Consider the following 15,213-nt stretch of genomic DNA (forward strand, 5'->3'; position numbering starts at 1 on the left):
GACAACAACATAGTCACACATAATAATCACATCCTTTTAACCAATTCAGTCAATGAAGTGATCAACAAAAAATAAACCCAGGGCAATTTTAATAATCCATTATTCCAAAAATATTATACAGCTGTTCTTGATTAAGTTGAGAAGAACTTGTAAATGGCACGCTTATGATCATCTAAGGGGGATCCATCATTATTTGTAGGATATTGACTTTGCTTCTGCAGGAGTTTGAGATCCGTTGGGTCCAGATCATCCTCAGAGCAAGATCATGAGTGACACTGGCAAAAAGTCCCATAACCCTAAAAATCAATAAAATATACATCAGTCAAATAAGTGAGCAATAAAGCTAATCTTTGCCCTTCTATGAATGTCGCCTTTGAATTTTGCTAATACGGGTTCTGCCCTTGTAAAATGTAAAGTACTGACTACATTTAACAGACAAATATGAAGGAGTAGTAGAGTTGATAAACTGCTTATTAACGTAACAGCTTATTCAAGTTGTACTCATATGTGTAAAAACACATGCAAAGAATGATTGAAAATCAAACGATTAAATAGAAACCTGCCAAGAAGAGAAAGCTAGTTTCTCTGTGCACTGTGCTATTGTTAGCTGTGTGAAACAAATAGCCTACATGTAGGCCTACATCTTAAATGTAGGTCACCATCCTTCAGTTTGTTGCCAGGTTGAGACAAGAAACTTACAGACCAAACACCACTTACAGAGGTTATGTGGTCAACGTGGTCTGTTCTTTTTCTGCTGTTCTTGAGAGAGAGAAACACACTCACTTGAACCATAATTTTGCTTGGTATTTGCTTAACATAACGTAACACTCACAGTGTGCAGTGCTGGTGGAAAGCACAACATATGGCATTTGTCATTAAATGTACATCTATTTGCATAGAATCGATTGGTCCGTATTGAGAGGAAGGTCATATTTAAACGGGTTCAGGTGTTCACACAACTGCGACAGTTAGTTTGTATTTTGTTGAGGTGAAGGCATCGTGACACACTGTAAGTGTTTTCTCAGAAGCCGAGCGGGACGCAGACGTCGCTGCTAGCTGGATTAAATGTCAACATTTCTCCTCGCACGAGCTGCGGCATAACAGCAACAAATGAGCGCGTGGGCTACTTCCTTGACAGGGATGCTCACAGCTCAGTGACACACTGAACAATGCCCTAGCTGGAAACCTACAGATACAAGGAGCACTTTACCTGGCAGAAATGGAGGAACACGTCAACGACAGAGAGAGAGAACGGTGAGAATTAGTGGGTCAGCACGGGATAATTTCCACGGCGCTGTCCTCGGTTAAGTCCATGGTGGTGAAACTCCAGGTAAGAGCTGGCTGAGCGTTATCTCTACAGCTGAATGCGTCCTCGGCAACAATCCGCTTCTTACCTCCTCCACATGTCACCGAGGGAACGCCCCTTTCGTTACTATTTATACTGCAGCGGGGCTCTCTGGGTAATGTGGTTCTCTGGGATTTTAAACTGCTGTCACGTGTAGTGCATAACAAGTTCTAGATACTTCATTTAAAAAAGGCATCGTTGATTTAGAAAGGAGCCTGTCATTTTTATTTTATTTTATTTATTTATTTTAACATTTCACATTTTTTAATTATTTTTATGGCAGGAAAAACATCTCTATGAATGTAAATTGTGTGTTTTTTTTTTTCAAGTTGCTAGTGTACTCATAAATACAGTAAAAACTGTGTTAGCGTTTAGCACACTAGCAGCCTCACACTGTGGCTGTGAGATGTTGCTCTTGTTTGAATCCCCAGCTGCTGAACCTTCTGTAGTATACAAGAAGAAAAAAGTATGGAAACTCCCTGCTCTGTTAGATCATGAGCATCACGTCTGCTGCAAGCTTCATAAGTTGTGTCACATGTTGTGTACTGTAGGGAAAATGTCTCTGAATGATCAAATCCATGTGACTGTCAATGTCTAAATTACTTGACATATATGATGTCAAAAACAGAAGCGCATATACTGCCTTACAAAGAGGGGCTCATGCTGTGCCTGTCAAAGTGTGAAAGGGCATGAGATAAAGACATTGGTAGTGTGTGCGGTCTCCCGTCAGAAACACTGATTCGGTCACTGGCAGTCAGATTTCCAGGTTTGTGATGAGGACATGACTGTCTGTATTTGAGTCCATGTTTGGATGTTTGTTTTTCTCTCTTCCTCTTCTTTTTTGGCCTGGAGGGATCTTTTTCAAATATTGCACAAATGTCTCAAGGATGAACTGATTGATGAAATTTGTCAAAGGTCACCTCACAAAACGAATGTTTGGCCAAAACCCCAAATATGCTAATTATGACAATTTCACACAAATGACAATATTTTGGAGTACGCAGATTTAAACTGCAACTTGACTTTTTGGAAGAGGTATAACCGCAAAGCGGTAATTCTAATTTTACAAATATTGTTGACTATTGCAGGGTCTTATGTGCATCATCCTCACACAAATGGTCTTGCTTGTGGACCAACAGATTTCCAAGTTTGCTTGAGTGACTTTGAGTGATCTGGTTTCATTTGCAGTTCACCCATTAAAATCACACAGTGACATTTTTAGCTACTGAAATTGGAACAGACTCCTGTACTGAAATATTCAGAATACTCACAGCATGATACTGAACTCAAAAATAACTTACCATATTCATAAAATAAAGTGTAGGCAGATCATCCTCACAGTCATCCTATACTAATTATTCATGCTACATACATTTGAAAATGTGTCAAAGCTTGATTATTCCTAATTATTCCTAATTGCAACATGAATGAAAGGAAAATAATGAGCACTTTGATCCAGTAAAATGGGCTCAGTGGCATTAACCAAACTTAATTGCTGAGCTGTGAATTTGGTTTCTTAGTGACAGAATCTAGAGGGATAATAAGAGTGGATTAAGTGGGGCAACACATGTGTACATTACCACAAAAGTGCTTCTCTCCTTTTTCTACAGTCCACATTTCACTGGGCCAAACGATAGCTACGTTATAGTACAGCACATTTAAAAATCACTTTTATAGAAGTAGACTTTGCTCATCCCTTTGTTGCGTCATCATGAACGTGAAAGGCAGGATGAAGGAGAAGGGCTTTGTCTCAGAGCACCTATTTTTCTGACACCTTGTCTAAATGCAACAATGCCAACGTCATGACGTCACAATGTATAAGAGACTAACCTTTATTCCACTGAGAGCATTTCCTTTGGATACATTTGACATAAAGTGAAGTTGAATACAGATCACAGAGTACTCAGTTGTCATGGATACAGTGTAGAGACGACTTCTACCAGAGAGCAAAAAAAATGGTTATAAAAGTGGACACAACTGCTTCTGTGTTTGTGAATTGCAGCAATTCCAATGTCAGACAAGGTTTGATTTGTAGCTCACTAAACACAATGCTTTCTTTATTTTCCCAGTATTTTTGGTCATTATAGTGGCCCAACTCAACCTGAAGACGCCAGAAGGCTTCCACAAACAATGCATGGCCTTGACTGATTGTTTTCACAATACTGTAACGGCCATAAAAAAAGAAAGAAAAGAAAAGAGCACATGTTTGGTGGAATTGGGCAATGATTCATCCACGATTGGTGGTCTGACTAGAAGCTGACTTGGGCTGGTTTTTCAAACAGAATTAATGCATGACTAATAAAATGAATGAACACAGCATCGGCATGCTTGGAATGCACCAGGGCCGAAGGGATGACAAAACGCAGTGGCCATCGTTTTGCATGTGTTAAGAGTGAGTGTTATTGTGTGCAGATTCAGACCTTCCCTAAGCGGCAATGAGTGGGCACAATGCTTGGTAGTTTTCTTGTCTGAGGCATCCATAGTCCTCTGTGTGGGCCATTTAATCTGGGCATTCATCAGAAATGTCCAGAGTAGAGCTAAATATATTAGGACAAACAAAGAGTCTCTTGTGTTTTCACTTTTCCTCTTGGAAGGAATATTCAATCTGCATTTCATGTCAGAGACTTAAATCCATGTCAACCATTTAAAGGGAAGATGGATAGCTCTGTAACGCTATAAACAATATGGCAGCATTTAAGTGCAGTTCTGGATCTGGGACAGTGAACCACTGAAGACACGATGCCACTGGGACCAAGAACTTTACATAATAGCTTAAGGGTGATTTCAAGCTAAATGTGGATGACTGCTAGAACATCTTTTCAGCAACATCCACGTTATAGTCTGTTCCACTTGACCATTTGACTTCTATTATTGGAACTCTGACAGCTGGAACAGCAAGTCAAGGCTTACAAACAACAGTCCATTACCCGCCCTCTCTCTCTCGGTCTGCTTTTTGAGCCTGTGACGTATGCTGTCTGTCACGTCCCTGGAGAGTCAAGTCAGTTGCACAGTCAAAGCTTAAGAGGTTTAACTCTACAGGGATTGTGGCAGAAGTGTTACCACATTGTTTTCAGCCCCTGAAATGAGGTAGCTTGAATAAGCTTCTTGTTTTGCAGACCACAGGAACCCGTGGGATACGGCTGAAGTCAAGTTTTTATGTTCCTCTTTTATTTCATAAAAGCCAAAACCTTATGATTTGGTATCTATTGCGATGCTCCCTTGTAAAAGAGTCATCCTGCAAGACAACAGGTATTGGTAGCAGCACCCTAGTATAAGGTAGCGATCTACCTCACTACAAATAAAAGATAACTAGACCTGCAAGCAGGTATCAACGCGGTCCAAGCCCTTGCGTGATCGGGGAACAGATCCAGGTCCAGGTCCACAGTGAAAGTTGCAGGATGAGTGCAGCACAGATGGCAGCTTGACCTCAAATTTAGCTGAGCCTCATGGTAGCATGTGAAGCTGCTGATACAAGTTCAGTGTTAGCCACACTAATTATTGCAAAAAAAGAAAGAAAAGAAAACACTTCCTCTTTTGACCACATAGGAAGTTGTTCCTCTACTTCTACATTGTTTTGGTTATTATCATTCTTTGACAATTTTTGATTTTCAATTCGGAAAAATGATTATGTGCAAATTTTCGTGCTAGGATCTAAGATTAAAAATGATAGGCGCAAATGGGCGTGGCCTATATCCCGACATGCAGGTCAGTTCAGGGAACACGTGGACGCAAGAATTTTGAATGAGCAACGTGGTATGGGAGTCAGGGCGCGTTTAGACTGTACCTTTCCGTTGTCGGACCGTTGACGGACTGATGCCGGACGAGGGAAGGCGTGTCTGGTGCATGGGGGAGATGCCTTAGCGGACGCAACCAGCAGCCATTGAAATCGCTCCCCGCTAGCCGACTATTCCAGGTTACTTCCGGCTTCTTTAATATTATAGTGCAAAATGGACCTCGTTATAGGCAGAAGAGGGCTGCTACGTGTTTTAGTAATTCAGTCCCTGGATACATACAGGATTTGAATTGACCTGTTCCCAACCGCAATGATTAACCTTTCCTGACGTTTTGTTTTGCCCTCAGGTCCTGTTTTGGTGTGGACCCCATATGCTGGTATATTGGCCTGCGTATTCCCAATAGAGAAAGTCTGATTAAACCAGATATTTTTTAATAAGGCTTTGTGATTTTGTGGTCTAACTTGTTACCAATGTAGGAAAAATATTTTTTTCATTCTTTGATGCATCTGATGATGGATTTTTTCAGATTTTTTCAGATATTCATTTAAGTCATACAACAGCTACATTCAGCTAGTCAATACACTGCGCACAGTGAGGAAGATCACTGCACCACATCCCCTTTGTTACGCCACAATCACCATGCCAGACCATACAAATGGCTGGGGAAATGATCTGCCAGATGTTTGCTGAGCTCGATACAAGTAGAGTTTTAATGAAACACTTTTCTCTTTGAGCTAATACTGCTGCAGGAGAGCAATATCCAAACAAGAGGGGGTCTGAAGTCACCTATTTAACCTGCAGAACATGTTCTCTAAGCTGCTTTAACTGAAGGTAATCCATCAGGATCAGTAGGGTTGCAGGACTGCTGGTCTAACTTTTACTACACTTTACGACAACCTATCTGGTTATCAGTAAAGCTGCACATATATTAAATTTTCAGAGAATAATGAAAACAATCCAGGTCTGACATGATTTACTTTTCTTTTGCACCTGTAACTATTAAACACATCTAATATGATGAAATGTATCTGCTTAATATAACAATAAACAAACTTAGTTATTACAATAATATTATAACAGAACAAAGTAGCATACTTCTAGAACTGCAGGAAGGAAGTCGGTGCTGCATGCTGCAAATGTGAGGCAGCACTGGTAATGGGATTACCACGGCTTAGTTTGCATGGAAACACCTGGGATGGACTATTTGACAGTGAGCTTTTGCACAGGGTTTAAAAATGAAGTGTGACTCACACATGATTCGTCTCAGCCTGACATGCACACTAAGTCCATCCATCGTCTACCGCTTATCCTGTATCAGGGTCGCGGACAGGACCCTGGACAGGACACCAGTCTATCACAGGGCCAGACACATAGACAGACAACCATTCACGCACACATTCACACCTACGGGCAATTTAGAGTCATCAATGAACCTATCCCCATCCTGCATGTCTTTGGACTGTGAGGAAGCCGGAGAACCCACGCTTACACGGGGGGAACATGCAAACTCCACACAGAAGGAGCCCAAACTCAAACAGGGAATCGTACCCAGAACCCTCGCGCTGTGAGGCGACAGTGTCCTCCACAATTGTCAAGTGCATTTAACATGCGCCAGGAAGCATGTCGGACCCGTGGGACCATTCAAGGTAAGACTTTGACACATAAATGACAAGATATGTTATCTGTTGGTTACGATCATTACCCGGTTATTATGAAAATAATACCTTACATTCAGGCTTACATTTTTTTATTTACACCTTTTGAATTCCACGTAGCCACATTCAAACTGCAGTCATGCACTCCAAAGCTGCTCTGTGTGCTGTAGACATAGTGTAGGCGTAGTTACGACACACATGTACGTGTGGAGGTCTGATCGGGGATGAGGACAGCTGTGTGCTTCTTGGGCTGCAGTACTTCCTGCTGAGCCCACTGCAGGTGTCCTGGGTCAAATATAACTGAACATCTGTGATGGGGGGGAGACGGTGTGAAAAACCCTGTTGACATCCCCTTCCTCTGACACTGAATCGAAGCTGCAAAATACAATTCATACGTCCATGACAAAGTTCAGGCGTCGAAAGACTTGTTTCAGATTGGACTTTGAAGTGCCTTTGCCAGCTGACGCCAAGCAGATTGCTGCCGTTTTTAAAATTGATTTCTTTTCTTGACTTGGCTGCAGGATTCAAGGCAAGGACATCTGCTCCCTCATCAGAGAGCTGCTCTATTTTTCTTTTTAACAAATAGACTGCCAGTAGTAATTTCTCCACCGGTTACTCATCCTGAAATAGTGTCTCGCTCCTTCATTGATGTGATGCAAGGCTCTCATAAGTAGCTTTTGTCCTTCCAAGATACACTTGGCAAGACATCTAGATAGGTAGAAATCTCGTCTAAATCAAAGTGGGGCTGCACTCTCTCTAGCTTTTGAAAGGATTAACCAAGCGATAAATATAAAGTCAATTTGAGATCTTAATTTAGCGTTATGCATATTTCGTCACCTTTGAACACATTCTGGCAAGCTGATTCCTTTTTACCTGATAAAATAAGATGAGCAAAGCTGGCTAAAGGCTTACATTTGATGGACAGACATAAGAGCAGTATCATTCTTTGCTCCACAAAAAAGCAAATAAGCATTGTCTGTACTTCTTTTCACATATTTTTATCAGCATTAAGAAGTATTGCATTAGATAAACTGTATGGAAACAGCAAAATAAGATAGAATTTTCTAGGCTGGGTGAACCCTGCCTGAACTTCCGGGAAATTTGGATTTCGCTCGGCAGTTTAGGCTGGACACCCTCAGGCTTACTTTCGCTGTTACATTGCCAGAATCTTTGGCTCCAATCAGAAATGGCCATTCTCTCCTGGCACGCTCTGATTGGTTGTAGGACTATCCAATTGCGTACGGAGTCATTTGAACGATGCCCATTGATCCCGCCTCTTGAGCAGTAGAAACAAAGCGCAGCTTCCCCAGACTAATGTTCAATCTTAAAAGATTGACCTTAGTATGGTGAAAACCAGACTAAGAATTTTCTGGAATTGAGGGGGAAAAAGGATTTGTTTTCTTTCTCCAACATCTGACCAAACTACATTGTAGACGAGTTTATTTGTTCCAAACCAGTTGATGCCATTTCAAAGGTTTGCTAAGAATTTGCTTGACAATTGAATGGAAACACGGCTATTGTAACAGAGTGAACAATCATAAATGAATATGGAGAATCTGGATATGAAGGCAACATTCAAAGAGTTTAGTATCTGAAGCGTTCTGGTTTCATTTTGTGGTCCTCAGAATATTAACCAATCACGCTTGAGAGGACTTTGGGTGCAGATCAGCAGTCCCTGTGGAGAGACCAATTCCAACTCCGTTCTCGCCAGTTGCTACTCGAGCTGTTAACAATCTGCTATGAAACATCATGTTGCAGTATTTCTGAGTGTTCCAATTTCTGCATTTTTAAGTTAAAGCCGCCACTATGTGCAGCCACCAAGTTCACCTCCATTAGGCTACTATTCTGGCAAGTGTCAGAATAGAAAACTCACTCCCAAAACACAGGGCTCCGGCACTGTAAGGCATCCTTGACATGTTTGTTTTTGTATGAAGGTGGGGTGTGGAGCGGGTTCGGTGGGGAAATTCACCTCATGTGATTAACTGGTGGTTGCTAGGTGACCATCCTGGAAAGGAGCCATTCATTTGCAGCCCAGCTCTTTCTCAGTCAGGATTTGAGAACAGCCTTCGAGCACCTCCGAAACCGACCGCTGCTGTCCAAATCACCTCATGTACGCATAACCGGTTGCCATAGGGATTCCAGGGACATCGGACTGGAAAATGACACGACAGTGGAATCGGATTTATCACAAAGGCAGAGCAAAGAGGGCCACACATTAAAGGGATTAATGGTGGTTTCTTGTTTTCAAATTAAATATTGAATCTACTGGCAGAAGTAAAATACCAAACCACACATGATTGAGCTGATGGTGGGGAGAGAAACCCTGACCCAGAACGTTCTATGCTGTGGTTTGAGAAATGCATGGGTATTGTCCTAGTTTTTTCCAAGACCAGAGACACAGTGAACATCCAGTATATATGATAATATAAAGCATATGTCAAACTTTAATTTTTTTTATTATTATTATACCACGGCTGAATGCATCCTATCATACTCAACTGAGTTTTAATGTGTTTGAAGGGATAATTCACTTTTTTAGGACAGAGCCTTTTCAGAGTCAGAGACAGAGTCTCGGTGCTAAGCTAAGCTAACCTGCTTCTGTACTATGTACAATGTAAAGAACAACGTATTTGAAACAAAACAAAAATACTAAGCTAACCCTCATAGAGGAGTACATATGGGTCGAAATAACAACACCCTGTGCCACTGCCCTCTCAAATGGGTCTCCAATCGACAGAGGGCTTCCATCATGTCACCACCACCATTTAGTCCCTCTCAGGGCCAGTGTGGCTGCAGCACTGGTCCCATTTCTGGATGAAACACGGTCTCCATCCTAATTAACCCAGATGTGGATATTAATAAGATGAAAGCAGGTCTAGACTAGAAACGGGGCAGATTGAGCGGAGAAGGTCCTGATTTTCCGAATGATCACACTGAAGTGGGACACCTCCTCCGCCCCTCTGACAGGGGAATAGAGTCGGTTTCTATATAAAAATAATACCCCCTGGCCCTTTTTAATTGGTCCCACATCTCTGGAGGCCCGAGTGCAATGACAAGCTAGGAATATCTACAAGGGGGAGCTGCATGGCATGAAGATAGAAAAGATATGTCAAGATGATGGAAACATGACAGTTATTACTTTAACTGATCATTTTGGGTCTTCTTTTCTGACTGACATGACATCTTATTATTGCAACTGTATGGGTGTAAAAATCAATTCTGTGGCCTATGTGGCTATTAAGGGAAACCTAGTGAACATCACTCCTTCCATCTCTGTCAGTGCAAATGATTCTTCTGCTCCTTCCAGATTCATGTGCTGCGTGAGGAACGGGGATTGAATGTACCAGGACGAGATGACAGCCACAAGACAGTAAATCTGGTGGGAAATGCCTGACACAGAAAAAGCATCCCCTGATAGATGAAATGAATTGTACAAGTGAGAGATCAGAAAGAGGAATGCCAACTAGTTTAAATGAAACTTGTTTTTCTTGCCAGAGCCTTGAGATTTATTTTTCGGTGGCAGATCAGGAGAGACTGAGTGAACCAAACAGGAAGCAATGACGGCCTCAGACGTGACTCATCCAGCTGATCACGTTCATGGAGCCAACACCAATTTGCATGATCTTCTTTTAATGAGTGGCTGAATGAACCAAGTTTTGAGGGGAAACTTTAAGAAAGACCCAAGACACAACTAAATAGACCTAGTTTTAAATGACATTCAGCAGGAAATGCATCAGAAAAATGAAAATGAAAAACAAACGTGATATTTAATTTCAGGTATTTCCACTGATAATAGACAAATCCAATGGAAGGAAGCGAACACAGTTGTTGGCACCACAGTGACACGCTTTCCTCTGGAGTCCACCTGTCCCACTGGCCTGTGTGGCAGCGTCGCTCTGTGTGGCCAGCAGCTCTGCAGGAGGTCGGTTGCTGTATCCTCCTGAGTAGTCGAACGTCAGCTCCTCGTGCGCGTCAATGTCGCGTCCAGCAAACAGCGCCAGCCTCGGAACCACAGAATGCACGCGCACTGGCTGCATGAACAAGTTGGGCTGGCAGGAGTGGTTGAGAAAGCGGCCTACGTTTCCCACCATAGCAGGGTCCACAAACGTCTCTGTGACAGAGTCTGTACCCGCATGCTCCCTTACAGCGATGATGTAGTTATTTTCCTCGGCTCCCTGGGCGAGCTGTCTACGTCTGGCCTCATCAAAACCGATCACCTCTCCAGCGTACTCGCACACAAACGTCCCATGTGTGATCGCCTCCAGCGCCCGAACGCCCCAGCCCCTGTTCCCGGTGCTGCAGACCTCCAACCTGAGGCTCAGCCCTCTCTGCACCACCCGGTTGGAGCAGGCATCGCTGCAGGTGCAAAGGGCGTTGCACTCAAACACAGGTGAGCAGTAACCCGAGTCTGTTCTGCTGAGGTTCAGCAGGGCGCCGCCACTGTCGTATGCCTGCCCATGTGTCTGCAGGCAGGAGCAGTTCTCAGTGAAGCAGGAACGGGAAAGGCAGGCGCATCCAGGAAGCGTGACTTCACTGGGGTCAATAGGGCATCCTGGTCCCTGAATATTATCTGGGGAATACTGAAGAGTGACAACAAAGAGCAGTTCAAGTTTTGAATTGTAATGAATGTCAGAGAATTCACTCAGCTGCTATTTTGATAATTGGTTAATCATTTCAGTCAACAATCACAGGCTCCTGCTTCTAAGTCTTGAGACTTTGCTGCTTGTCTTGTATTTTATGCGATAGTAACCTGAATATATTAATATTTTTGGACTGTTGATCAGGTAAAACAAGACATCTCACTGTTGAGTTTTAGTAAATTGAAAGATTAATTAAGACAATAATCTGCAGATGATACATCAATAAAAATAATAATGAATCTTCTTAGAGATCGTGCTTTTTAGTGAAAAACAATCAAATAATCTTAAATAAAATGATCATAAATCATCTGGTCTCATATCACATGGTTGCATGGATAAATACATTTTTTTAAATGTAGTTTTATATCTTGTTTATTTATTGCTTATTCTTTTAAAAATCAGACTGACTTGAATAAACCGTCTTGCTATCACGATAGTGAAAAATAGAGTCGGATTTTAAAGAATACGGGAAACATTATGTATATGACAGACAGGTTTTATTGATTCAATCCTTGAGGGGAGACCAATTAGAGTTCTGAAGAAGAACTGAAGAACAAAGCCTCTTGGATGAGAGGCAAAGGGTCTTCAATAACCTGAAGCCTACGACAAGCTTTCAAAGGTTACCATGACCTGGATGACCGAGAATCTTCACAGACTTTCTAACAAAATGTAAAGCAAAGTGATTCCAGTTGGTGTCATTTAAGAGTTTTGACCATATTTTGATGATTATAGGGTTGATATCATGTAAAGCAATTATTTTGGCCAGGATGATTTATATCATTCCATATGTTAACTAGGACAACTCCTCCGCTTTACTGTTATTTTTGATTCTCTGTTTGTAGTCAGATGATGTGTCTGTAGCCTGTAAAGATTCGCTGCCATCTGCTGGTAAAACCATGTATTTCATGTGATAGAGTTGATCACCACCAGGTTTTGATTAGCTGTTGCCAAGGTTTCTATCTATAACAATGGATGGATGACAACAGAGTCCTTTATTGCAGTGTACCTCTGGCATCACTAAAGCTATTAAGTCAGAATGGATTTGGAAAGTGCATAGTTGAATATTCACTCTTTATGCCTTTATTACTAGTAGGCTAGACTACTGTAATGGTCTCCTTGCAGGTCTTCCGAAAAAAACTGTCAGGCAGCTACAGCTTGTTCAGAACGCTGCTGCTAGAGTTCTTACAAAGACCAAAAAATGTGAGCACATTACACCAATTCTTAAATCCTTACATTGGCTCCCTGTATGTCAGAGGATTGATTTCAAAATCCTCCTGCTCACATATAAATCACTACATGGTCTAGGACCGAAGTATATCACTGATATGCTCCCACTACATAAGCCTTCTAGACCACTAAGATCTTCTGAGACCAATCTGTTAGTGATTCCCAGAGTAAACAACAATCACGGGAGAGCATCATTTAGTCACTATGCAACAAATGGCTGGAATAAACTTCCTGAAGATGTAAGACTTGCCCCAACTCTGACCACTTTTAAAACTAGACTGAAAACTGTTATGTTCACCATAGCTTTCTGCTAAATCTTTTAATGTCTGCACTGTTTTTAATTATTGCAAATATGTTTTTATTCTCTTTTCTTTCTGTAATGCATTTTTACATTTTTTATTATTTTCTTTTAATTCTTCTATTTTTTTTCTTCTCACTTTGTTTTATGATGTGAAGCATCTGAACTATTATCAGAGTCAAAACTAACTCACTGCAGATATAATATCACCACATTTACACCTCAGTAGAAACATACAATCACAATTCTTCACAAAACAACTAATAGTTTAAATTTCATAACACATCAGAGTGTAGTATTTTTATTTTTTTTCATGTCAGGTCAAAGGGACTGAAGTTGAGTGAACCTGGTGAGCAGCAGCAGCAGACAGCAGTCAGTTTCTATTGGTGAACCAGTAGTGTTGTCATGCAGGTTTATAGACAGGATGTGGTCACACTGTCAACTGGCAGATAGGCTGCTGCACACGACTCACTAGTGACCTATACGTGTCTTTTAATATGTCACAAAAGGTAAAGGTGTAAAGAGCATCATTAATAAAGGCTCAGTTTCCTTGTGCTACAGTTCCAAGGTCCTCCTGGTACTACTACTACTACTACTACTACTACTACTACTACATTGTTGCCCCCGGACACTTGAATTTAGCATCGCTCCCTTTAATGTTATTAGTAACACTTCCTACTATGATACGTCTGGTTATCATAGTAGGAAACAACATTCATTTGTACATAGACGACCTCACCACTCTTACAATAGCTACTAAACTACGGTGGACTTCGTGACTAAATGGGTTCAACCCGCTACGTTACCTGAAACTGAGGAAACGTCACTGCAGCTGAACGCTGAATGAAAACAGGAACATTCTCGAGGGAGTCGCTCAAATCCGCACATCTGTCTCCACTCATATCCGAGGTGAGAAAACAGCGGCAGGTCCGCCGGGACGTACACAAACCAGAGGCATGAACTCAAACTTACAAGCTGCAACTTCCGGTGGTTTAACTGTGGGATAGCGCCCTCTAGTGGTGCGTGTGTTAATACACACTCCTTTGAGAATCATCGTGTGTTAATACATACGCACCACTAGAGGGAGCTATTCTACAGTAAAGCCACCACTGGAATTAGAAAAGCGCGTGGTTCGACCATCTGCGCAGCAGAGCTCATTAAGGTACAACACAGCGTGAGATGATTGTTTCATCTCAGCCACCGTGAGGGCCGAACTCCAGAGGAGAGGAACATTAGTGGGCTCAGTATTACACCCATTTATCATGTTTTATTTACAGGCACAAGCAGTTTTATAGTGTCCTGTTTTCAGGTAATTGCAGGAATGCCACATGGCCTGCAGATGGCAGTACTAGTTAAGCAAGGCAAAGAGTTCACAACTGAACCTGCATCAGGGGTGCAGATCCGATGCCAGGATTGGGGGGGATTCAAGGATTCAAGTTTTTCAGAAATTTGGGACATGTCCGCCCCTACCTATTCTTCTTTAATGATTCTACATCAGACACTCCCTTTCTCAAGATAGAGCACATTTAATGCCAAAGAGAACGTTCTGCCTACCCACATAACCTAACATCATGTGAGTACGCCTGTGGGTTCATAGCGGCCCAGACAAACAGACCACCGTGGGGGTTAGGTCATGATTTATTTTTTTCACTGAAGTTCAGCTGTGTTTGTTGAACTCTGGTGTCTCCTGTCAGATGATACGGACCGGTGTACATGTTTTGTGTGTGTCAAGACCGAATGGTCTCCTGAGTGGAGAATGAATCGTTGCTTTGTTTGAATGCCATCCTTTTTCTTTTTCACTAGACGCTGACAGTTATGAAGAGTTTGTTTCCTAAACTTTCCACGGTGCTATAATGTTGTCATGTGTAATTCATATGCAGTGGTGCATTCTCTGGTGGATATCTGGCAGATGGGGGGGAGGTCACATTGTCAGATGGCATTTCCACACTGCACACAAGCGACCAAGGATTCTCCTTTGAGAATCATCCTTCATCTTTGTCCTTCGCCAAACTAGTGCTGTCAGTTGTTTGTCCTGCAGCTCGGTTCAACATATTGCATACTTAATCATGAGCTGTAATGTTGGGAGAAGTTAATGTGAGTATTTGACAATAAACTGACTGACAGTTGTTTTGAGTGACAACAACAGAGGTTAGTATGGAAAAGAACATGGGGCTTCATGACTCAACTGCTGTGCTCCACAATCAGATCTTCCAAAATGAAATCTATCCATCCATCCTTGTCTACAGCTTATCCTGTATTCAGGGTCGCGGGATCTCAGCTGTCATTGGGTGAAGGCAGGGTACACCCTGGACAG

General features: G+C 42.0%; 3 protein-coding genes across 8 annotated transcripts in view; 1 reads left to right on the forward strand and 2 right to left on the reverse strand.

Annotated features, from left to right (window-relative positions):
- The window catches only part of itpr1b (inositol 1,4,5-trisphosphate receptor, type 1b), an 83,854-nt gene extending 82,518 nt beyond the window's left edge, over positions 1 to 1,336 (reverse strand). For 4 of the 5 annotated variants that reach the window (XM_084036658.1, XM_084036657.1, XM_084036656.1 and 1 more), the window contains exon 1: positions 1,211 to 1,336. The gene's annotated coding sequence lies outside the window, so the exon portion shown is untranslated. The remainder of the gene's footprint in view (positions 1 to 1,210) is intronic. The other variant, XM_084036659.1, reaches the window with a different exon arrangement.
- arl6ip5a (ADP-ribosylation factor-like 6 interacting protein 5a) overlaps positions 1 to 15,213 on the forward strand; it is a 467,731-nt gene that overhangs the window by 349,597 nt on the left and 102,921 nt on the right. The gene's annotated exons all lie outside the window — the stretch shown is intronic.
- On the reverse strand, positions 9,314 to 13,858 carry setmar (SET domain and mariner transposase fusion gene). Its single transcript, XM_084035282.1, has 2 exons — positions 13,706 to 13,858; positions 9,314 to 11,314 (listed from the first exon to the last, which is right to left on the reverse strand). The coding sequence occupies exons 1-2, from the start codon at positions 13,799 to 13,801 to the stop codon at positions 10,508 to 10,510; spliced, it is 903 nt and encodes a 300-aa protein (XP_083891408.1). The 5' UTR covers positions 13,802 to 13,858; the 3' UTR covers positions 9,314 to 10,507.

This window comes from Eutrigla gurnardus, assembly GCF_963514095.1.
Source record: "Eutrigla gurnardus genome assembly, chromosome: 2".
NCBI lineage: Eukaryota > Metazoa > Chordata > Actinopteri > Perciformes > Triglidae > Eutrigla > Eutrigla gurnardus.

Coding starts and splice junctions, on each gene's coding strand:
- setmar (XM_084035282.1), bottom strand. CDS start 13,801: ATGAGTGGAGACAGATGTGCGGATTTGAGCGACTCCCTCGAGAATGTT. Junction 11,315..13,705: donor TGACGTTTCCTCAGTTTCAG/GTAACGTAGCGG, acceptor GTCACTCTTCAG/TATTCCCCAGATAATATTCA.